The following is a 23,816-nucleotide window of genomic DNA, read 5'->3' on the forward strand; positions in this document are numbered from 1 at the left end:
CCTGGCCTGCAGTGCCGGCATCCCATATGGGCGCCGGTGTGGGGAGCAAACCGGACTGGACTGAGTTACTGGAATTAAGACTTATTCTATGCATCTGCTCTCCCACAATATGGCACTGGGAGAGAAGTAAACAGCTTCCGCACAGCTGCCTCCAGTTCAACCAATAAACTGTAGGACTTGCTACTGATTGGAGGAGAGCAGCGTACTCGGCGTGTGGGCAGCCGAGTTAGGATTGGCGGAGGAGGACTATAAAGGAGGAGAGAGACGGCATGCACCAGGAACATCTAAGGGGGAACATCTAGCTGAAGGAACACCTGTGCAGCCCCCGAGAAAGCCGGCCGGCGGTGTGCCGCTCCCCTGCGGAAGTAGGGAATGTGGCCAGGGGGAACTGCCCTTCCACGGAGGTGGAAGGGATAGTAGCCAACCCGGGAAGAACCAGCAGCAAACCCGGGGAGGGCCGAGCAGACGAAAGAACAGCGCAGGGTTTAGTGTTGCTCCTCCACGAAGAGGGGGAGCGACACGCCGGTTCAAGTCCTGGCTGTTCCTCTTCCAATCCATCTCTCTGCTATGGCCTGGGATAGCAGTGGAGGATGACCCAAGTCTTTGGGCCACTGCACTCACATGGGAGACCTGGAAGAAGCTCCTGGCTCCTGGCTTCGGATCAGTGCAGCTCCAGCCGTTACGGCCATCTGAGGAGTGAACCAGTGATGGAAGACCTTCCTCTCTGTCTCTCCCTCTCTCTGTAACTCTTTCAAATAAATAAAATAAATCAAGGAAGGGAGGAAGGGAGGAAGGGAGGAAGGGAAGAAGGGAGGAAGGGAGGAAGGGAGGAAGAAACAGGCCCCGGAGTCAGGGAATGGCCAGGCCCTTTGTTGTCAACAGTACACACCACACTCTTCCTACCAACTTATTCCAAGCCTGTGCACAGAAAATGGCCTGTTCCAATGTGCTTCCCTGTCATGGCTGTTCTGGCAAGTTCTCACCCTCTTCAAGTGTTCATCAAGCCTTGGAAGGACAAGGCCTCATGTGAGACAGGGCACAGACTGACCCTGCAAGAGACCAGCAATTCCTTCACATTGTGTGATTTCTCCACTGGGCTCCTTATGTGATGCACACGCCCACTTCACATCTCCAAGTGCAGCCAGCACAAGAAGACGACAGGTCCCACGTGCAGCCGCTGGCCCCAAGGCCACCCCACACCCAGAGCACAGGCCAGGCTGAGAGGCCTTGACAAGGAAGGTAGGGATGACACATTCCAGAATATTCTGCTCTCTGCTTGCTGGCCTAAAGTTAGATGAAGGTTAAAGGCCTTTCCTTCCCCTGACCATCCAACTCCAAGGGAACTGGGCTCAAATCTACCCCCTCACATGGCCCCAACATGGACCCTGGGCACCCCCACTACCCCACGGTCCCACCCTTCCTCCGAGGGCCTCGGCAGGGCCTGTGTGGTGCACGGCCTCTGCCCCGGCCTCTGCAGGCTCTTCTCCCACAGCAGGTGCTGCAGGGCAGGAAGGAGACTGCCAGGCTGTGACTTCGCAGGACGTCTGGTGACTCCCTCAACTCAGCCAAGTGGCTTCCAGCAGGTCCCCTCCTTACCCCACGGACAACCCCCTCGCCTGCGGTTCCCACCCCTTCCCTCGGCCTGGGTGGCACTCTTTCGTGTGGCACGACACATGCTAAGCTGGTCCTCACAGAGCGCACGCCACACATTTCCAGAGCTCAGACCAGATGTGGACCCTGAGACAGGGGCTCCTGCTCTGAGAGCAACACAAACCATGTGCTATCCCTCACCAATGCAGGCTGTACTGTCTCCAGTTCCATCCACCTCTCCAGTAGACTCTGCTGTCCAGGATGGACGCCTTGCCTCCAGGACTCCCCATGGTCCGGAAGGACCTCTGCAGCAGCAGTCATCTGTGTCCGGCTCATGTCCTCCCTCCCTGCTGAGGTCACCCCAGCTCCTACCAACATCTTCACTCGTTCCTGGGGATGGGCCCAGTGCGGCTCACAGCCAGAGCACACGGAGGAAGGGGCCTCTCTACCACACTCAGCACCCTCACGCCAACGCCTGCTCCCAGCCCTGCAGGAAGGGGCACCCTGGCTGAGGACCACAGGGAGGAGAGGAGCCCTCCCCCTCAGCGTGGGCAGATGGCCCACCAGCTCTGGAGGGTTGCTGAGCCCCGACTGCAGGCAGGGGTGGTGCATCACCTACAGAGGGGAGGGGAGGTCCTCAGTGAGAGCCTGAGGAGCAAGGCAGGGCCTGTCCTGCCTCAGTGACCGCTCTCACAGGGAGCGCAGCAGGGAGCGTGAAGCCCGCTTCTCAGCCTGGTCCCACCCCACCACTGCGTGGAAGCCCCAGGAGATTCTGAAGTTGTTCACACAGGGGAAGCGCTGGTTTGGGCTCCTCTGGGCCAAGAACCAACATCACTGAGGGCTCACAGAAGAGTAAGACAGCAAAGCAGCGTGGCCTCACTGCAGCCGGCCGGCCTGCGCCACCTTCAGCACTCACTGCGCGAATGCAACATCACTTCCCTGTGGAAGCCGGAAGCGTTGGTTGGGCCAGGGTCCTCCACAGCTCCAGCCGCCAAGGTTGGCTCTGTGAGCAGGGGCCTGACCGGGGAAGCTCCAGGAGGGAGGGTCTCAGGCACAGCCTGCGATCTTCCCCTTCCCACCAAAGGCCAGGTGCACATCTCCTGGGCTTCCCCCTCTGGGGTGCCCCAGTGCCCCGGGGGAGGCAGTCCTGGCAGCAGCCTCCTCGTCAGTGCTGCCGGTGCCTGCCTGCCTCCCAGGCCAGCCTCGACCTGGTGCATCTCCCCAAGGCCGTCTGCCAAGCCCCCGCTGGAACATGTGATGCCCCCATGCCCAGCCTGGCTCTGTTCCTCCCTCCCTTCCTATTTCCAGGGTGGGCACAACTGGGGTGCCTGACTAACCTCTAGCCCCGGAGCTGGACACCTCCCATCAGCCTGCCCCACACCCCCAAACCTTTCTGCGAACCCCCTTCCTCTTCCAGGTCAGCTCTCACTGCTGCCTGGCAGCCCAGGCCCAGCCACACCCTGGGTGCGTCAGGGTCACACACAGGGAGTGACCTGGGACCCCCCTTCCCAGGCAAGGCTCAGCCCAGCAGCCAGACTGCAGGGTCAGCGGGAGGGCAGCCCGGCTACCCCCTCGGATGCTGGTGACCATGACCGGGGTCATGGAAGCAACAGCTTTCAGAAGCTGCTTCTGGGCTTTGCTGCGGCCCCGGCAGGCAGGAGCTGGGACCAACCTGCCAGCTCCCGCCAGAGAAATGGGACAGGGAGGGCCGTCAGTCCCAGGAACCTGGCTCACCCCTTAGCGCCCTTGGCAACTGAGGCTGTGTGTATCCTTGACTGAGCACAAAGCTGTGTGATTTCTGACCTGTGCGTGTGGAAAAGTTTCCTGTAGAACCCACGCCGTGTCAGTGCCCCTGTGTGGAACCACTGTGCTCGTCAGACAAGCTCTTTACCCTCATGGGACAACACAAGAGGACACCAAGTGTCCAGGCTTCCAGATCACGCCTCCAGAGGACAGGAAGTGTCAGGAACGAGGACTGAGAAGTGGCCTTACCTGTCTCCCCACATTCTCCTGGAAGGCAGCCTGGGAAGAGAAGAACAAACAGCTGAGTGAGGCCTGTTCTCTGCCAGACATCAGAGGACGAACTCAAAACAAACACGGCACAGGATAAATGACCCATGGCTTTATTTTTTAAATAAAAGTCCTCATTGTTGGTTGAGCTGAGCCTCAAGGGAGGTTTGTCACTCCCATTTCATGTCCTGGTGCTTTTTAAAACCACAATTTAAAAATTCGAGTTCATAAAACCCAGGACATCCTGGTAAGTGGTCTTACCTGAGAAGGCAGAGCCCGCATCAGCACCCCAGGTTATGAAATGAAAAACAGCCAAACAGCCTGGCTGGGGAAGGCCCAAGGCCCCAGTGTCTTCCCTGGGGAGCTCACAGCCACAGCCCACATTCATCAGCTGACATCTGCGAGCTGCCTTCAGAGAGGAGACAGGGGCATCTCAGCTGAGCGCCTGGGCCATGCCACACCTGCTCACAAGGCAAAAACCTGGCCACTCAGAGGTCAAATGTGATCTTCCTCCCTCATAGCCCTTCTCTTCACCATCTCCACCCTGTCCTCCTGAGGTGCCATGCCCTGCCACCCAGCTGGTGCCTCAGGTCCCCCAAAGCATCCAGGGTGGGAGACACAGGTGACATCAGCCACCTCACAGACCAAGCAAAGCTGCCCCACACCACAACAACAGCTGGGCCTAAGCAAGAGTGGCCTGTGGGAGGGGGGACAGAGGTCAGGGAGGCCAGGACCAGCATGTCCTGCCCTGGTGGACACCAGGAGCTCCTGTGCCATGGCTACGGACATGCATAGTCTCCGGGTAGGGGCCCAGTGACAGCGTGGAGGTGCAAGGGGACCGGCACTCCAGATGGCCCTGGGCAGCTCCTGAACTGGGAGCAGCAAAACTTGATTTTTGCTGTTTGCCATCTTGTAACTTTTATAATAAATTCATTAAGAAACAAAAATAACCAAAAGGCAATGCTAGAAATATATAACACTAATTTAAGTGACATGTAACATCTGCGAACACATTCATTATTGTGGTGACATCATCACAAATGGAACAAAAAAGGTTTAAGTGGAAAATCCCTAGAATGGGCAAAACACTCTTGAAAAAAAGCAATTAGGAATCAATCACCCCATGCAATATGAAGGCTGTGACCGTGCCCGTGTGTCCTGACAGGGCAGACACACAGCTCACAGGCAGGAGAGAAACACGGATGCAATGACCACACATGACGCCGACCACGCTACAGGCAGACGAGGACAAGCATGGGTAAAACCACTGGGACTCGGGGCCAGGCAAGCAGTCTTGGATGTGGCCCTGCAAGCAGATCCACAGAAGAAAGCAGCTGGTGAAGGAGGCCCAGAGGAGAGAAAAGACTGCTCCACGAGGACTTGACGGGGAGGTCCGGGAGGAAGACCAGCAAGCCAGCGAGGGCCAGTGTCCAGACCTCACAGAGAACTCCCAAAACTCAACAGCAAGAAACAGACAGCCAACCAGAAAGCGGGCACACACTTGAGTGGAGTCCTTCCCATCCCTCATGGACGCGCACGCACAGCTGAACCCACCACACAGAAGAGGAGCAGTGCAGGGCAAATCCACATGATCCCCGCAGCACCCAACACACGCAAGATTCAAGCACCTCGACGTAAGAGCAGGGGGAAGAGACATCCTCCACCTGCCGGGGTGTCCAGAAGAACCCACAAGTGGCACAGACTAAATAATGACACGCCACATGCACGCCACAACACAGAGGGCAGCACTGACGCAGCTCTTCCCACACTGCAGCTCAGAGGGCACCTCCAGGCCCAGAGACGAACACGCAGCCGTCCCTCATCCGCAGAGCGACAGGCCCTGTAGCAGCAGGACACGTCTGCTCACACCTGGTCTCCCTTCCTGACTGAGCCTGCTCCACCGCAGGGCACACTGCACAGCCTCGGGGCGGGCACCCATGTGGCACAGCACGGGGACACCAGCAGAGGGGCACGGTGTGTGTGGGTCGGTGGGAGACATACTGCTGGGGGCCCTGGACAGCCTGTGAAGAGGGGTGGTCAGCCCAGGGCAGCTCTTCTGCCTTCTCCTTTCCTGACCGTGACCAAGGCTGGCCTTAAGAAGAGAAGCCACAGCCTGAGACAGGAGCAGAAGGACAGAAACCGTGACCACAGAGCTGCCCCACAGGCTCTGGACCACTCCCAGATGCTTCTTCCATATGGAAGAGGAATGAACATCACCAGCCCGAGCTGCCGTGTGGGGACGCACAGGAAGTGCCACTCCCACACCACAGCTGCCCCACGGGCACACTGCCCAGATGGCTGTTCTCCCTCACATTCCACGTCTAAGGGCTGAGCAGAAGCAAGGCCCAGACGACTCCATACTGGCCTTAAGGATGCTTTCTCCAAAGTACTCTTTCAAAATGGTACCATGGGGCAGCCATTGAGCCTCATGGTCGAGAGGCCCATATTCCATACCAGAGAGCCTGGGTTCAATTCCCAGCTCCAGAGGCCAGTGTTGTAGGACAGCAGCTTAGGCCACCGCCTACAAGGACAGCATCCCACATGGGTGCTAATTCGAGTCCCAGCTGCTCTACTTCCAATCCAGTTTCCTGGGAAAGCAGTGGAAGATGGCCCATGTGCTTTGGCTCCTGCCATCCACATGGGAGACCCTGATAGAGTTCCAAGCTCCTGGCAACGGCTTGACCTAGCCCAAGCCATTGCGGCCATTTGGGAAGACAACCAGCAGATGGAAGATTCTCTCTCTCTCTCTCTCTCTCTCTCTCTCTCTGCCTGTCAAATAAACAGATAAATCTTAAACTTTGATCTAAGTTATGAACCAGTGGCAGCCAAGCAGGAAGAAGCCAGATCTCATGGAGCTGCTCCAGCCTCCCCAGGGTGCCCCCAGGGCTCCCCAGGGCCCCTCAGGAGCCCCCAGAGCCTCCACAGGACCTCCCCAAGAGCCTGCAGGAGGCAGCCAGATCTATGCTGGAATCAGCAATTGGGTCTGCTGAATGGGAGGCGACCACAGAGCTTGCTGTGTCCGGATATCACTGGCTCACCCTGGTGGGGACCAGTATCTGCGTTCAAAGCCTAAGAAATCTCACATCCAGGGAGGCCCAGGCGGAGTGTGGCCGGGGAACACACAGCTGACCACTGCTTGGCGACAGCTCCTCCTAGGGCTGCCTCTAAGGGCCTGCACTGCTGTCACAACTGGTCAAGCTCACAAAGCTCTATTCCCCCTGCTTCAGAACAGAGCAGAGCACGCTCACAGATACGACCCACCCACGACAGCGGCAGCTCAGGACCCCTGGGGTGGGGGGTACCTCACTCTGGCCTTCCCAGGGAGCCCAGGGTAGATAAGAGCTGGGTCTGCCGCAGTGTGCACAGGGAGCTGCAGGGGACACCTCAGAGAGACCGAGGCAGCAGGCACAGTCAGGGGCGGCCCCACCTCGGGAAAGGGACCCTAGGAAGGGGAGACTTACGGAGGCAGCTCTTCTGCAGTTTATGTTTCGGTCAAACACTGCGGCGATGACCAGGGCGCTGTGGAAAAGAGGGAATGATGAGTGAAAAGGAAATCTGCAAAGCAACAAGACTGACGAGATTTCTGGTTCACAACTCACCCACCCACCCAGCCCACGGAGTCCAACCTGCAGGTGACGCAGCCCAAGGCTCCTGGGGGCTCCAGGCAGACACATGCCACCCCCAACATGGCAGGCATAAGGGAGCTGAGGGTAGCTGGCCACAGTTCTAACAAGAACCTCAGAGAGGCACACCCTAGAGTCACAGGAGAGAGAACATGCTTGCTCTGCTTGGGGAAGGCAGAGAAGGGGGATGGATCCCAGGAAAGGCAGAGAGAGCAGTGGCCTAGAGGAAAAGTGGCAGCAAACCAGCGTGGGAGAAAGACACCAGGCTTTGGGACCACGCTGAGCAGTGGGGGCGTTGTTCAGTGGACGTCCTTTCTGCACTGGACACAATGCATCCTGCACCAGCACCTGCCCAGACAACGGCATCAGGCTTCACCTAGGGATGCTGAAGAGACACCGGAAGCCAGCCACAGTCACACTCACAGCCACGACTGTGACTTCCAGTACTCCAAACACACAAAAGGACAAAGAACAGGTCGTGGTGACAGCACATGGAGTCCACCCTAAGGCAGCTAAAGCTGGAACAACCCGAGACAAAATACAGCACAGCTTCTACAGACAGCCCAAGGATGCAGGGGGCGTCCACACTCCACCAGCGAGCAGGTTTCCTTGACAAAGAGTTGCAGTCAGTGAAGGGGAGAGGAAGGAGGGACAAGAGACCCCTGTGGCTGCCACAGGCACAGCCCTGTGATGCGCAGACGAGAGGCAACGGGGGACCTACACAATCTTGAACTCTCATTACTTACAAAGGGAAAACTGTACTTCACGTGGAGACATGGGCAGACCCCAACCAGGCAGTCGGGGGAGGCTGAGCACTCTACAGCGCTGCGATGCTGTCACCCTGGACGCACAGCCACACAGTCCACACCAGAGGAAACGCCACACCCCAAGGGAGGGAATCTGACCAGCACTCTTCCCACACACTGTGGTCAAGATCCACAGACTAGGGAGCATCCCAGGGGTGACGAAAACTTTCTGCGATGAGACAACACAATGGATGCACAGCCGGAAAACCACCGTAAGCACAAGGGGACACGTGCTCAGTGAAACTGCCCTGGATCATGACATAAGGACAGAGGCGCTGTCAGAGGAGCGGAAACCGAGATTTGTGGTCCCCTAGATCCTGGAACAGAACTGGACAGGACAGCAGGCAGCACTGGGGAGCTGGCACACTTGTATCAGGGGTAGGTAGCCCCTTGGCCTGGACACCTACGGTGGTCACTGAGGCACCAAGGAAGGGATTAGGAAAGCTGTGCTGTTTTTACAATTCTTTACACCTTAACCTTGTTCAAAACTAAAAGGATTTTGAAAAGAAACTAATTATCTGATGATCTTAAAAGATACAGTGTAGAGGAGCCAGTGCTGTGGTGTGGTGAGTTAAGCCACCGTCTGCAATGCCGGCATCCCATATAGGCACGGGTTTGAGTCCTGGAAGCTCTACTTCCAATCCAGCTCCCTGCTGATGTACCTAGAAAAGCAGCAGATGACGGCTGAAGTTCCTGGGCCCCGGCACCCATGTGGGAGTCCCGGAGGAAACGCCTGGCTCTTGCCTTTGGCCTGGTCCAGTCCTGGGCCGCTGCAGCCAGTTGAGTGAAAAAAGCAGATAGACTCACTCACTCACTCACTCTCTCTCTCTCTCTCTCTCTCTTGCTCTAGATCTCTGACTTTCAAACAAATACATAAATCTTAAAGAAAAAAAGAAAGTGCTAGTATGGCTGACATTGAGGCGCAGCGGGTAAAGCCACCACCTGCAATGCTGGTATCCCATACAGATGCCAGTTCATGTCCCAGCTGCTCCACTTCCGATCCAGCTCCCTAGTAACAGTCTGAGAAAAGCAGCAGAAGATGGCCCAAGTGTTTAGGCCCCCTGCCATCTATGTGGGAAGCACCTGGTTTTGGAAGATCTTTCTTTCTCAAACAAATAAATAAATCTTAAAAAAAGAAAAGACAGTGCTAATATCTACGACACTTTATGTTAACTTCTTATGCCAAGTGAAACTCAAAGTAATTTAGATAACTCAATTAACAGAAAATTATTCCCTTCTCTCTCAACTCATTATTATACAACAAACTGTAACCAGAATGAGAAAAAAAATAAACAAAAGCTAAAGGTCATTCACCTTACCACAGCGGGTACATTTCAAGACTGACTGTCCCGATGCATCATAATGGCTTTTGTTAACGAAATCTTGGAAATTACAAAACTGATGAAGACATGTATTTAATAACTAGAAGTTATACAACTACTGTTGTTTTTTTAAAGATTTATTTATTTATTTGAAAGTCAGAATTACAGAGAGGGAGAGACAGAAAGAGAGATCTTCCATCTGTTGGTTCACTCCCCAAATGATTCCAACAGGCAGTGCTGGGCCAGGCCAAAGCCAGGAGCGAGGAGCTTCTTCTGGTTCTCCCACATGGGTGCAGGGGCCCAGGGATTTGGGCCATCCTCCGCTGCTTTCCCAGTCACATTAGCAGAAAGCTGGATCAAACATGGAGCAATCAGTGGATGCTGGTGTCACGGGCAGTGGCTTTACCCACTACGCCACAGCACTGACCCTAACTACTGTTCTTAATACTTGCGGGTGGGCATTTGGTGCAGGGCAGTTGGTTGCCCACACCTCAGTCCGGGATTTGAGTCCGGGATCTTTACCAATGCCAGTTTCCTGTTGATGGGAGATCTCTGTCTCTCTACCTCGCAAACAAAAATTTTTAAAAGAAAACAATCTCTTGATAATTTTATTTTAAATACATTGTCAGAATTAATGGAAATTTAGGTATTGCATTACATACTAATGAAAGCCGTGTGTTCTAGGGAAAGACCTGGGCCAGGAACCTCTACTTTCCTCTAACATCAGTCCCAAACGTGGGGCTTCAGCAGCCCACATGGGAGACCAGATGAAGCCTCTGGCTCCTGGTTTCAGCCTGGCCCAGACTTCACTGTTGCAGCCATCTGGGGAGTGAACCAGCAGACACATGATCGATCTCTCTCTCTCATCACTCTGCCTTACACATGAATAAATCATTAAAAGTAAATAAATGATGAAACATCAACTAACGAGCAAAGAATGGAGCAAATACAGAAAAGAAACTAAAAATCATCTCCGTGCATGACATGAACACTCTGAAGCAGTCAGAAAAGGATGCCCTCTGTCTCCTGCCCTGTGCCCTGTGGACACCTGGCCCCCACTCTGCTCCCAGGACACCCTGTGGACATCCTACACCACCTCCACCCGCTGAGGACACTCATTCCTGGGGCAAAGCCAACCAAGGGTTCAGTCTCAACCAAGCTTCCATGACTTATCTTATTCTGACACAGCCACTAAGGAAAATAATGTTCAGTCTTGCTGCCTTCACACAACGTGGGTCTGCCTGGTCATTTGCTGTCCAGTGGGCCTAGAGTGAATGACAGGAAATCCGATCCTTCGCCAAGGACTGGCTCTGCACAGGTAGGGTTAGCTGCCAACAGGAACCATCCCAAGCAGCTTTGCCTGGGCCCTGATGCAGGGGGGGCCAAGCCCCGTAAGAGTCCGAGCAGGCTTCCAGGGCTGCTATCTATGGGTGTTTTCCCTCCTCCCAACCCCTCCCCAGAACCACAGTGCTGGGGGCCAGGCAGCTTCTCTGGCAGTGGGAGGGTGACAAGGTACTGCCTTCAGGCCTCTCCCCGTGCTTGGAGCCAGGACTGGCCCACTCACTTCAGCTCTTCTGTTCACTGGCCACAGAACAACAGCTCTGAAAAAGGCCGTGGGCTGATCCCAGACTGAGCCCCATTTCCAAGAAGGGTCATCAGTCATTGACCTCCACGTGGACAGACGTGGGGCTGTTCCCATCGGCCTGTTAGGATGCACACTACCCATGTGACCAGTGGCTCCACACAGACCGAGCGGGTGATGCAGACACCACAGAGCAGCGTCCTGTGCAGGCTGCAGCACCTAGAGCAGGCCGCCGGCTGCCACCTCTCACCACACTGCTCACGCATGGTGGGGCAGAGCTAGCAGGTGTTGGAGAAGCACGGCCTCCCGTGAGTTACCTCGCCAAACCAACCGTGCACTGCCTGTGAGAGCAGCGGGTTTCTAAAAGTACCTCTGACTTCACTCTCTGAGAACGAAACTGGCTCATCTAGAAATACTAGCAGGTTTCATGCACGACAGGGCTAGTGAAGTCGGTTAAGTATAAATACGAAAGCTCCCTCGGAGCTCCTCTCCCAGGGCCCCTTCCAGGATGACGCCGCTGTGAGTCACGGCTCTCGGCTCGCGTCTCAGCAGCGCACGCTGGCCTGTCTGAGCGGGAGCGTGCCGTGGGTGTCCTCACCTGTCTGCTTTCGCTGAGACCTTTATGTGATACTTCACTAGGGTTTCCCAACACAGAAGGGGTGTCAGGCAGAAAGGGCTTTTCTTCTCCTTCAAGTGGAGAGGAAGCTGCAGGCCTCAACCTGCTCTGAGCCCCAGGGACCCACTTCTGGCAGGGATACCAAGGCGCAGAGCTCACCCCAACCCAAGTTTTCATATTTGTATGACATTTGATACCAACAAAAAGCACTATGCACAGTTTTTACCTTAAATAACTATAATCCTACCATGTTGAAGTCAAAATTTTTCTAAATATCAAACCAGTAACTTATTGTCCAAGTTTTCTGAAAATTGCAAACCACACCTTTCTTCAAGTGAAATGTAAGTTCTGCCTATGGTAACATTTTTTAAGCCATGAGGACCAACGCTCACATAAACCACACCTAAGACATGGAGGCAGAGGCTGGCCAGGCCTCCCAGGGCTGGGCCACTGGTCGGTGGTGCCCACCTGACTTCTCGTGGACAACACAACAGCTCCCTCCCGCTGCAAGCTGTCCTCGCGGCGGCTGTGAGCGAGGTCGGCTGCTTCCTGGTTTTTCAGGCCAGCCTTGCCCTGGAGGAAGAGATACTGCTGAGCCCGGCGCAGGCCGCGGCCCACGCTGCCAGCTTCGCTCATGGTTTGAGGCTGAGAGTCAGATGCTGCCCCTGGCACGGGAGGGGGCCCTGCAGGCAGCCTCGGCTGATGTCAACAGGAGCCGGCTTACAAAAGAGTTTCAGGTGAGGAAATCGCCAGGTGACAGCCGAGGCACACTGGCGGCAGTGCAGTGCGTCTTCTCTTGCTTCCTGCAAACGAGCCCTGATGACCAGGGCGCTGCCGTGCCCCATGTGAACCTCAAGCTCCGCCACTTCTCAGTGTGCTGGGCTCTTCAGGACCCCCCCCACGTCCCACACAGCATCCTCCATCTCCTGAGCCACCTGAGCACAATGCCGAGGAAACACGGGCCTTCAGACAGCAGCCAGTGCTACCTCCAAACTTGAGAAAATTTGCCAACAGTTCCTCTTTGACACTTGTAAGACAGAGGGACAGTGAGACAGTACAATCAGTCTCCGTTTCCTAAACAAAAGGCCAGGCAACAGTTAGGAAACGCGAGCCACAGCCCCAGAACGGACTCCCTCAGAAACAAGGGCGCCTGGCACTCTCACCTCCACCCCACCGAGAGAATCACGTCCGACCTCAACCGTCCACTTCTGCAGGATTCACAGAGAGTCTGTGAAAGCAGTTAAAGATATCAAGATTTTATCATGGCCAGAATTACTGGGCTGAAAGGCTGATAATTACAATGTGGTCACTTCCAACAAACGCAGGGAGGCACATCCAGGAGGACACACCCAGCCGATACTCGGGCTCGGGCTCCTGGGCAGGGAGGTGCACCCAGCTTACCTGCTGCTCCCTGACTCACCTGCCGGATGCCTGGAGTCTGGAGGGGCCGGGAGAGGCTGGAACACGGGTTCCCCCAGAACCTGTCAGACTGGCCCGAAAGTGCAGGCGGGCGGGGCACCAAAGGGCACCTGTGCTCCAGTGCAAGGTGGGTGCGGGGAAAGGGGCCTGTGAACATGGCTTAACTCTGGGTGAAGTAGCACAAACAGCCCCCAACCCCACCCCATGGCAGCTTCAGGGTCGTGGCGAGGCCCAGAGGTAGCTGGCTAGCAGCACCGGACACACCCAGGAAGTCCAAGAAACTGAACCTGCACAGAGATCAAAGGCGCCTGGGAACCACAGGAACCTCCACAGACTCCGGCCGAAGCTGCCCCTGAAGGCTGAGCAGCCATGCTGTCCTGCTGGTCACACAGGCCCAGCTCACAGCTCCAGTGAAGGTCATGTCCATAGCCCCTCCCATTCCAGGCCACTCCTCCCACAGGGTCCCCAAAGGACCCCCAACCCTCCACGGGACTCCCCCAGCACAGGCGTGGCTCCTCCCTGTGCAGCAGTGGCATCTGGGCACACCGTGGCCCAGCCAGAACTCTGCCCTGGCCAACCACGAGGGACTAGCCATGGACTCCAGATCTGCCTCTCCTCTTCCAAGAAACAAAGCAGTAACAGGGGCCAGTGTTCCCTCAGCACCCAGGTACTCCACTCCACTCAGTGCCATGACGCACACGGGAAGAAGGGGCCTGCAGCCAGCAGGCCTCAGACCCCAGGCCTGGGACCGCCAAGCAGACCAGTCAGCAGATACCCGTGCCCAGTCGTGCTCAGGTTCCCCGGCAGTCAGCGTTTCCACACACCGACCTCTGACTTCACAGAATCATCGCCACGGTGACAGCAAGCTCCACAGCTACGGACAGCAGAAGTCATCTGTGTGCCCGGCACCACGGGTGACACTTTTCTCTCTGGCTCTGTCCAGGTCAAGGCCTTCACCTCTGGAGTCACCCCTGCACTCTTCTCTGCACACTCAGCACTCAAGCCGGATGCTTTGCTCACGCACCTTGCGTGGATCGGCAGCCCTCACAGAGACAAGCTGGGACACCGGGTCTGGGGAGAGCTGTGCACACTCCCTGCTGAGCCTCTGCTGAGCCTCTGCCTTGCCCATGCCATCTCCTTAGCCCCAGGCCCTGCTCCTCCTGTGTTGCCGGACCAGAGAGTCCCGGGGGAAAGAGACACAACTCCAGAATTTCCCACATCGAAAAGGAACCCCCGACTTGGGAGGCACATTCAGATGAGCCAGGGGTTGTTGGGACCTGGGTGCCCACCACCAAGATCAGCTTGGCACCTGTTGGCCACAAGACTAGGGCAGGTTCCCTCAGTGCGTTGTTCCCACTTCATCCTCAGGGAAACAAGGTGCTCACAACATCCACCCACCTCACAGCGCTACTGCGGAGGCATCATCAATCTAAGGAATTTGTTGTTCTGTGACAGTTGCTGTAAACATCAAGAAAAACTGGGGACCGGCGCTGTGGCGTAGCAGGTAAAGCCACCACCTGCAGTGCAGGCATCCCATATGGGAGCTGGTTTAAGTCCTGGCTGTTCTACTTCCAATCCAGCTCTCTGCTATGGCCCGGGAAAGCAGTGGAAGATGGCCCAAAGGCTTGGGCCCCTGCACCTGCATGGGAGACCTGGAGAAAGCTCCTGGCTCTTGGCTTCAGATCGGCCCAGCTCCAGCTGTTGCAGCCAACTGGGGAGTGAACCAGTGGATGGAAGACCTCTCTCTCTCTCTCTGTCTGCCTCTCTTACTCTCTCTGTGACTTTCAAATAAATAAATTAAAAAAAAAAAAAAAGGAACATTTTCTTGCTTTGCTTCAAAGTTACAGAATGACCTCTAGAAAGTTGAAAAGCGGATGAGAAAGCAGAGGAAGAATCTCCCCAAGGGCTGGTGCCTGCTGAGCACCGGAGTGGCAGGTGGGCGCCTGCCTAGGCTTGGGGGGGGGGGGGGGCTCAGCAGGGCCTCGAAGCCCCACAGTCATTTCTTCTTCCCTCCCCTGCACCACCCACTGAAGACCACCTGCAGCCAAGCCCCTGTGCAGCACAGAGCAGCTCACACCTGCTCCAGGCTGCCGAGGCCTTGGTGAACCATTCTCTACAACCATCAGCCAGCACCAGTGCCCTCTGGCTGTGCTGTTCCCTACAGGGTGGACGAGATAGGAGCAGACAGACTTGTTTATGACTTCCTGACACCTTATCTCCCTGAACAGGAGCAGGATCCTCACACTCGTCTGTAGACTTTGCTCTGGTGCAGGAATCTAGATCACAAGATACAGGCCCCAAGTGCTGCACTTCCAGGAAAGGAAACAGGCCTCAGATCCCTCTCCTGCCCCTGGTGAGTATTTGCTGAGACGAAACACTGGCGAGGACAGAATAAAGTGCCCGTCACAAAACATTGAGCCTCAGCCACCAGGCAAGCTGTGCTCACAGCCCACGGCTGAGCCAAGCCTGCCACCAGATGCGCCTGCAGCCAGACGGGGCCTGGGCCCATGGAGGCCTGCGTGTCCAGAACCAGGAGTCTGGTTTTCACACGAGGTGGTTTCACGGTCTCTTTAGGCATCCAGTAAAGAACTTGGGGTGGCCTCTACGGAGATGTGGGAGGTGGCTGCTAGGACTCGAGCCTAATTGCAAAATCTATTTCCTAGTTCACTTTCCTAGTAAAAGTTGTCGGGTAAAGGGCTGCTTGAAATGGGTGATGAATCAGCTGTGGGCTCATACAGCCTTAGCCAACAGGAATGCTGAGTCACCTCCCTCAGTCTCCCTCCTCTGGCTCCTTAAGAAAAAGAAAGAAATGGAGCAGCTGACTTGAAATGTAAAGGAACACTTGGGTCCAAGCACAGAGTATTAAATCAGTGTAGAAAACTGAGAATTAACTTAGCATTCACTGTACTGGGAACACAAGTGCTGTGCATTTTCCACAAGCAAAACACAGCCGCTCTGATAGTCACCACCTCACAGGCTCAGCAGGACAGGAACCCTGAATCCCGGCCAGGAGAGGGAGACCAGAACAGCTGAGTGGCGGGGTCCAGAGGCGGGGGAGCACACACGTCCAATCGACTCACTGGTTCCTGTGTTTCTCCCACTCTGCCCCGTTGCTTTCCTGAGAACCTGCTCCCAGCAGCAGCCAAGGCCACAAGGGCTCTGCTCCCAAGCACGTCCTAGAACCACGCCAAGCACCCAGCAGTGTGCACTCCCCGGAGACCACGGAGGGGACAGGCTCACCTGGAAATGGCGCTCACAAAGGGCTTCAGTTCCTGGGGCTCGTAGGCACGGGCGAAGGCCCAGCACACGTAGCAGGCAGCGTCCCTGACGTTGGCACCCACGCTGCAGGCACCCCGCTTCTCATCATAGGTCAGCGCCTTCAGGATCACGTCGACAACTGAGCAGAAGACAAAGACTGTGAGGGGCTGTCCGGGAGGCAACACTACCGGGCCACCAAGGGGCACCACAGACAGTGGGCTGTGCCGTAAGTGGGATCACAGCAGCCCTTACGAGCCGCGGCCAACAACGATCAAGGTGGAAAAGGTTTTCATTTTATTTGAAAGTCAGAGAGACCGAGAGACAGAGATGCAGAATGAAACCACTGCAGCGCCAGCCCGCCGTGCGACGCCTGCCACAGCCAACACGCAGCCAGCCCGGTCCTTCGTTCCCTCGCTCCTGGCTCCCCATTTACCTCTGCTTTGTGCTCCTTCAAAAGCCCTCCTGCTAACTTGAAAACTGGAAAAAGCACTTTTGAGACTGAAGGCATCGCTTTTCCCCCCAAGACTGCTGGCCTCGTCACAATCCTGTCTCCCTCCACAACTCCTGTCCCTGGTGAGCTGGCTGCCCAGCATCAAGCAGCCCGGGCCTACTTTTAACAGCGTCACTGCAGGGTGGACAGTGGAAAGGGCGGCAGAGGTGGCCACAGGCGCCAGGGGAGGCCATGAGGGAAGTGCCCTTGCATTCCTGCAGTGTCCACGCCACACGTCCCTACCATGAAGTTTCCACAGTGAACCTGGAACGCGGTCACTGCCCTCACTGGGACAGGCACTCACAACAGACGCGCACTGGTGTGACGGTCTACGAAGACCACCGGCTGAGAGACCAACCCTGAACAAAGAAATTAGCGAGTGGCTCTAGGGAGCCAGTGGTGGAAGGATGTGATCCAGAGAGAGGCCGGGAAGCCCTAGGCTGCACAGCGCCTGTGTGCTCCACCTGCCAGCCACACAGCGCTTGCAAGGAGTCTGAGCAAAGACAGCCCTGGTGCGGGGACGCTGTCCACACATGATGGCAAACTGCCACCAATCAACTGCCTCCCAGAAAACACACCGAAAACAGTCTGGAAACAAAATCCTCCAGAAGCAGTGGTAGGACTGTGTGTGTGACATACAAATTTCCCTGTGCCTTTTGCTTCCAGGGACTTTTTTTTATTCCATATAAATAGCAACCAAAAAATGGGCAAGATTCTACAGTTTATTTTATATATATGGTGATTCTTTGTAATAAGACTGTAAAATATTTATAAATTGACTTAAAACTACATAAAATGAACTTTTTTTTTTTTTTTTTTGACAGGCAAAGTGGACAGTGAAAGGGAGAGACAGAGAGAAAGGTCTTCCTTTTCCGTTGGTTCACCCCCCAATGGCTGCTGCAGCTGGCGCGCTGCAGCCGGTGCACCACGCTGATCCGAAGCCAGAAGCCAGGTGCTTCTCCTGGTCTCCCATGCGGGTGCAGGGCCCAAGGACTTGGGCCATCCTCCACTGCACTCCCGGGCCACAGCAGAGAGCTGGCCTGGAAGAGGAGCGACTGGGACAGAATCCGGCGCCCCGACCGGGGCTAGAACCTGGGGTGCCGGCGCCGCAGGCCGAGAATTAGGCTATTGAGCCGAGGCACCAGCCAAAATGAACTTATTTCAAAACCAAAAGCTCAAAGATACCGTGATGTCAGCTCTACCCATATCACCCAGGAGTGTAGCCCCAGACACAGGTCTTCTCCAAGGTTGGCTGCTGGGCCACCGAGGGCTGAGGCCGCCCACCTGGTCCTGGCCCCCGCTCCTCACTCTGCTGAGGACCCCAGGCAGGGCACCCCCACAAGTCTCATTTCCTCAAGCCACAGCAGCATCCCACACCAGGTCCCCCAAGTCCCACACCACGGCAGCAGAGCCCGTCTCCCTGGGCGCTGCTCTGGCCAGTGTGGCTATATCACCCTCTCAGGCACAGTTCAAGGCTCGGCGCCACCCCAGGGCCAGCTCCTCCTTCCACTCCACATGCAGTCAGACGACAGTGCCTATCCCAAAGCCCGCCTAGCCCTGCGTGAGACCTCCTGCTCTCACCACACTGCCCCACAGCTCGCTCTGGGCAGTGCAGACCACTGCCAAGGGCACCCTGGAGTCCACAGCCTCCAGCTCCGGTGTCCCCTTGAACACACCCTGCACAGAACACTCCCACCTCTAAGCCTGTCCAGAGTCTTCCACCGCCCACCTGTGGGTAGGAGCAGCAGCCCCAGCAGACGGCCCCAGCAGGAGGCCTCCATCAATCAGCAACCCACACACCAAATATCTGAAAAATGAAGCTCTCGGAAAGGCTCCTGGAGCAGGTGTAAACCAAACAGGCAGGCACTACCACAGCTGCCGTAGACAGAGCAACTGAATCTAATAGGTGATTTTAAAGCGATTACCTCAACTTGAAGCAACCCTTGTAACGTTTAAAAGTCCTCAGCTGTTTTACCAGGAAAAATTCTAGCTCATCTGGAATTACTCCCATCTGCTAGCTCTGTCCACACACACTTTCTGTGCTGACAGGGAGTCACTCACGTGCCAAAAGCTGTCACAACTAATAGGCTGTGGCACCCCCGGGAGGGCAGTGTCCTGCAAATGCAGCATCTGCACGCCGCGCAGCGGCCGCCCAGACAGCTCTGGGGAAGACCGGCCGGCAATTCTATGGCCTCAGGGAAGCTGCACGCTGACTGCTGAGTCCCAATTTATCCATCCAGTGGACAAAACCAATTTCCAGGCCGACAACCTTGAGTGACAGCACTCGGTACTCTCAACTCGACTTCCTTGCACTGGACTCGACAGCTGCGGTCTGCCTAGTGCCACCCAGGAGAAGCCAACACATGGGGACAGCAGCCTCCCCAGGCCGCAGGGCACCAGGGAACCACCCTGCCACAGCCCAGAGGCTGCCCGGGGTTTTCTAACTGGCTGGTGAGATATACTGGTCATGAGGAAAAGACACGAGTGACTGATTTGCATCCACTCATGGGTGTCTGCTTTAGCTTACTTCGACCTTCCTCACAGTCTGATAGGGGAAAGGCCAGTTCACGAGAGGCTACCTCTGTGGGGGCCCACCCACCTTGACGGTCACAGCTGACCATGTCGTGGGGCAGCTGCCAACCCTCCGACATCATGAAGCTGCTAGGCTACACCTTCCTATGTCCTTCCAGAAGGCTACATCAGAGAGGCAGAGCCTAGACTCTGCCTGCATTGCAGCCACTGCCAGCACTGCCTGCCAACTGCCCAGAAGGGCCCACTCGGTCCCGTTCCACCCGAGTCCACAGCACAGGCAGCTGTGTCCTGTGAGCCGAGACCTCTCCGGCACCCGCAGCGCCTCAGCAAACGCCAGGGGCTGACACTCAGGAAATGAAGCAGCTCCCGACAGAGGCCAGCAGTGAGAGGGCAGGGATGCTGCCCCACAGAAAGGTAAACGAGAGAGTGAGACAGTTTTTCTTTAACAAGGAAAGTGGACGACCAGCCTGGCTCTGACTCAGCCCCAGGCAGCAAGGGTGGCACCCTGAGGGTGAAGGGATGGGTCGGGCTGGGCTGCTCCGCCCCAGCAGGGCCCTTGCTGTGTACAGAAGCCCCAGGCTCTCAGCTCTGACACCCAGCGACCCAGTGGACAAGGAACACACTAGCCCAGTGCTCAGGCCCCTGGCCAACCACAGAGCTTCAGGGTAGCAGGTGGGGGTGGGGTGGGGGCATATCTAGGCAGTACTGCAGCAGAAACACCTCTTTGCCCTAAACTTTTACATGAACCATTATCAGAAAGAAGACTTCATCCACTAACAACTCATTCCAGATTCAACAGGTTTTTAAAATAAGGAAACCGTTCAATAGATTCAAACAAAAACCTTTCTCATGGTTCCAATTACACACTGCAAATGCATGTCAAATATATAACCTACCCCAGAGGGCTTCCTTTTGGCAACCCGGAGTCCAGCCATGTAATTTAAATACCCTTCTCTTTGACAGCATGTCATTTGTTTAAGGCCAACTGCCTAAGGAAAAAGCAGCCTCCAGGTAGAGAAGCAACTTAACCCTCAGAGGGCCCTGTCCCACTGCAGGCTTTGCAGACTGCACAACTCCCGCGGTCAGAGGGGTTCAGCTGCTCGTTGAAATCGCAGAAATAAACTGCCCATTAAGAAATCACAGTTGCATTGATGACAGCCAGTAAGTTTACAAATTTTAAAAGCAAGCTCATCCATTTAGGCATGAGCAGGGTTACGTGGACTCCTACAGGCATATCTGCTGCAAACCACCACGCCCTGTTTGGCCTTCCTATTTTAAACCGGTGGTGAACATGGGCAGGGTCAGGGAGCACACCAAGGGCAGAGCCAGAGAAACACTCAGGACGGGAGGGCAGCATGGAAACGCCAGCTCCTCCACAGACGAGAGAAGTCGGCCTCAGCAGGGGATGCCAGACCATGGTTCCAAGCGGCCCTGTCTCCCAGGCTGCACCTGGCCCTGTGTCCTCTCCCCTGACTCCCAGGATGCACTGGGCCCTGTCTCCCCTCCCACCTCCCAGGAGGCACTGGCCCTGTGTCCCCTCCCATCCCTGAGCTGTTCCTGAGCCCATGGAGAGCACTGAGTGCCTTCTCTGTGATGGAGCTAGACACGGAGCCACACAGACTCAGCAGTCACCTTGCAGAGCCGGAGCTCAGGAAAGCACAGTTCCCCAGAGCAGGTGTGACGCTCCCTCTACAGAATTCCCACTTCTGCCACCCAGTACAAACAGCCATCATGCCTTCCTCAAAAATGCAGTCCAACTTGCTCAACGAAAATGCCAGTGCTGGGGGCAGGAGGAAATGACGGACGGCATATCAGGTTCCACAGACACTGGGTTTCAGTTCCCACAGGACGTTTGAGACTGTCCTAAAGGCCCTGAGGTGGCCTGTGGGCAGCAGGGTGGCCGCTGCCATAACCACAGGAGGGAGGAACAGACCCATCTGTTCAGCCTGCCCCACCCATTGCCCACCCAATGGCGTGACCTTACCACTCCCTGGGGGGCACCTGCACATGCCTGCCCTGGTCTCTCCTCCAGGGCCTCAAGCACCACCCCCAGCCACATGTGCTCAGTCACCCACGAGGCTCTCAGCCCACTCTTTCCAGGGGAAAGTCAAATCCTCCCACCTGTCCCCCTGTAAACCAGACCCCACCCACCACCCACTCGGCAATGCCTAAGAGCCCAGGCCCATCTGTCAAGGAGCAGAGACGCACTCTCTCCACCTCACTAAGCATCCTAAGGATCCCACACTCCCAACACAGGTGAGGCACAGAGTCCATCACAGGAGAGAAGGAAGCTACCACTTCACTTTTTGTTTTTTTTTTTTAAGATTTATTTATTTTTATTTGAAAGGCAGAGTTACAGAGGGAGAGGAGAGGCAGAGAGAGAACGAGCAAGCTTCCATCCACTGGTTCACTCCCTAGATGGCCACAACGGCTGGAGCCATGTTGATCCCAAGCAGCAGCCAGGAGCTTCCTCCAGGTCTCCCACGTGAGTGCAGGAGCCCAAGAACTTGGGCCATCCTCTACTGCTTTCCCAGGCCATAGCAGAGAGCTGGATTGGAAGCGGAGCAGCTGGGACTTGAACCACCATCCATATGGGATGCCAGCACTGCAGGCGGCGGCTTTACCCACTATGCCACAGTGCCGGCCCTGGCAGCTACCACTTCAGGTGGAGCCGCATCAAGTCTCACGTGGGGGAGGGTCCTACAGTCACAGTGCTGGCTGCAGCACCGACACACCCATGTGAGCAGGCCCTGTCTCCCTGGTATCAAAGGCAGCCCCTGCCATCCCACGTGCCCAGCTCTGCACCCTGAGCCAGCCAGCTGGAGCTGGGCTTGCACTCTGAATGGTTCAAGAGTCTCCAAGAACGATGACAAGCAAATGTGTCACAAATCCAACAGTTGGACACCCAGGTTACAGCCGCAGGACAGGCGACACCCAGGGCTACCGCCAAGCTCTCCAGGACACTGCCTGTCACAAGTGTGCTGCTGGACCATCCAAAGCACCTACAGAATTACTCCTCAAGCAAGCAGGTAAGGTTCTCAGAGAATCTTTCACTCAATTTCTCTGAAAACACTCAGTATTTCTCTCAACCCCACACAGGGAATTAACGACACAGCCCAGCAGCTGGACTCTGAGGCATTTACCCCAGAGAGGCCAAGAACTTTTTTCACCGAAGTTCTGAGCAGCTCAAAGGCAGACACTACTCGAATGCCCTTCAGTGGGGAATATTTAGGTATACCATCCCAAGTACACAGCTGTGGAATGAATACAACCTGCCAACAGAAACCCTGCAGTGCCAGCATCCCATATGGGTGCTGGCTCAAGTCCCGATTGCTCCTCTTCCGATCTAGCTGTCTGCTATGGCCTGGGAAAGCAGTAGAGGACGGCCCAAGTCCTTGGGCTCCTGTACCTGAACAGGAGACCCAGAGGAGGCTCCCAGCTTCGGATCAGTGCAGCTCCGGCCGTTGCGGCCATCTGGGGAGTAAACCAGTGGATGGAAGACCTCTCTCTCTCTCTCTTTGCTCTCCTTCTCGGTGTAATTCTGACTTTCAAATAAATAAATAATTTTTTTTTAAAAAGGCTGTATATTTAAAGTATATAGAAAGGGCTCAGACCATCAAAAATATGAGCACCCCAACCTAAAAAAGGGGGAGACACAAGACAAAGAAAGCTGGAAAGATACAAGTGTCAAAATGAGGATGCGTGAAACCCTGAGACGTCCCTTCTGACAACCATCTCAGCAGAACCTAACTATGCCGTCACAGGCCAGGACCATGCCCGTACACCAACCCCCACTCTCACTGTCAACAAGGAGCGCCACAGGGACGGGTGCAGGCACTGGGCTGTGTGCAAGGCCACTCGCAGTGGTCAGGGGGAGCAGGAGACAAAGTGAAAGGACAGGAGCCGGGCAGTCAGGTGCTCAGTGTGCCGCTGGCCGACCCCGGTGATGGACACCTCTGGCTCCTAGGGCTCTCCCCAAGTGCACCGCTGTGATCATGATTCTAACAGCACAAAGAGCGACCCCAGTGGCTGCCGACGGGTGGTGATTAGACCACACGGAGTCACTAGCTGTGGTTCCCACCGCCATCCAAAATCAGCTCCACAGGGAACTGGACGGTGTATGAATATATACAACTTGGGAAGAAAGCCAAAATCAAACCCTGACACACATGCTGACATGCTGGTGGGCCCTCAGCACTCTGTGCCAGGCCCTCTGTGACCCTGGATTTGGAGAGGCAGGGACAGGAGGAAACCAGGGCGGACTGACAGCCCCTCGTCAGCCCAGGACTCGGACAGCACAGCCAGCGCTCGTCCCGGCTCATGACCCAACACCCCAAAACAGGGCTGGCTTTTGGGACGTCGGGTTATCTTTAGTGTCTTTATGTCACTCTCCCAAATTTCCCATAATGAGTGTGCACACAATGTTCATGACCATTTTTTAAAAGTCAACAAAACATTTTTAAACAGGGCTTTACACTCTCCATGACGCTGGCTGAGCCTGGGACCCAAGGCTGGCCAGGCCCCTTGTAGCTGAGGTGCCTCCCTGCTCCCTGGGACCGCAGATGGCC

General features: G+C 55.8%; 1 protein-coding gene across 4 annotated transcripts in view; it reads right to left on the bottom strand.

Moving 5' to 3' along the window:
• Positions 1-23,816, bottom strand: part of TBCD (tubulin folding cofactor D) — a 180,341-nt gene that overhangs the window by 67,020 nt on the left and 89,505 nt on the right. For 3 of the 4 annotated variants that reach the window (XM_089318508.1, XM_002723042.6, XM_089318509.1), the window contains 3 exons: positions 16,209-16,365; positions 7,062-7,119; positions 3,583-3,612 (listed from right to left, as the gene is read on the bottom strand). In XM_089318508.1, the coding sequence (XP_089174634.1) occupies positions 3,583-3,612; positions 7,062-7,119; positions 16,209-16,365 (245 nt within the window). Of the gene's footprint in view, positions 1-3,582; positions 3,613-7,061; positions 7,120-12,017; positions 12,123-12,712; positions 13,652-16,208; positions 16,366-23,816 lie in introns of those variants that run through there. The other variant, XM_089318510.1, reaches the window with a different exon arrangement.

This window comes from Oryctolagus cuniculus, chromosome 17 (genome assembly GCF_051225735.1).
Source record: "Oryctolagus cuniculus isolate XC-2025 breed Fujian yellow rabbit chromosome 17, ASM5122573v1, whole genome shotgun sequence".
NCBI classification, from domain to species: Eukaryota; Metazoa; Chordata; class Mammalia; order Lagomorpha; family Leporidae; genus Oryctolagus; species Oryctolagus cuniculus.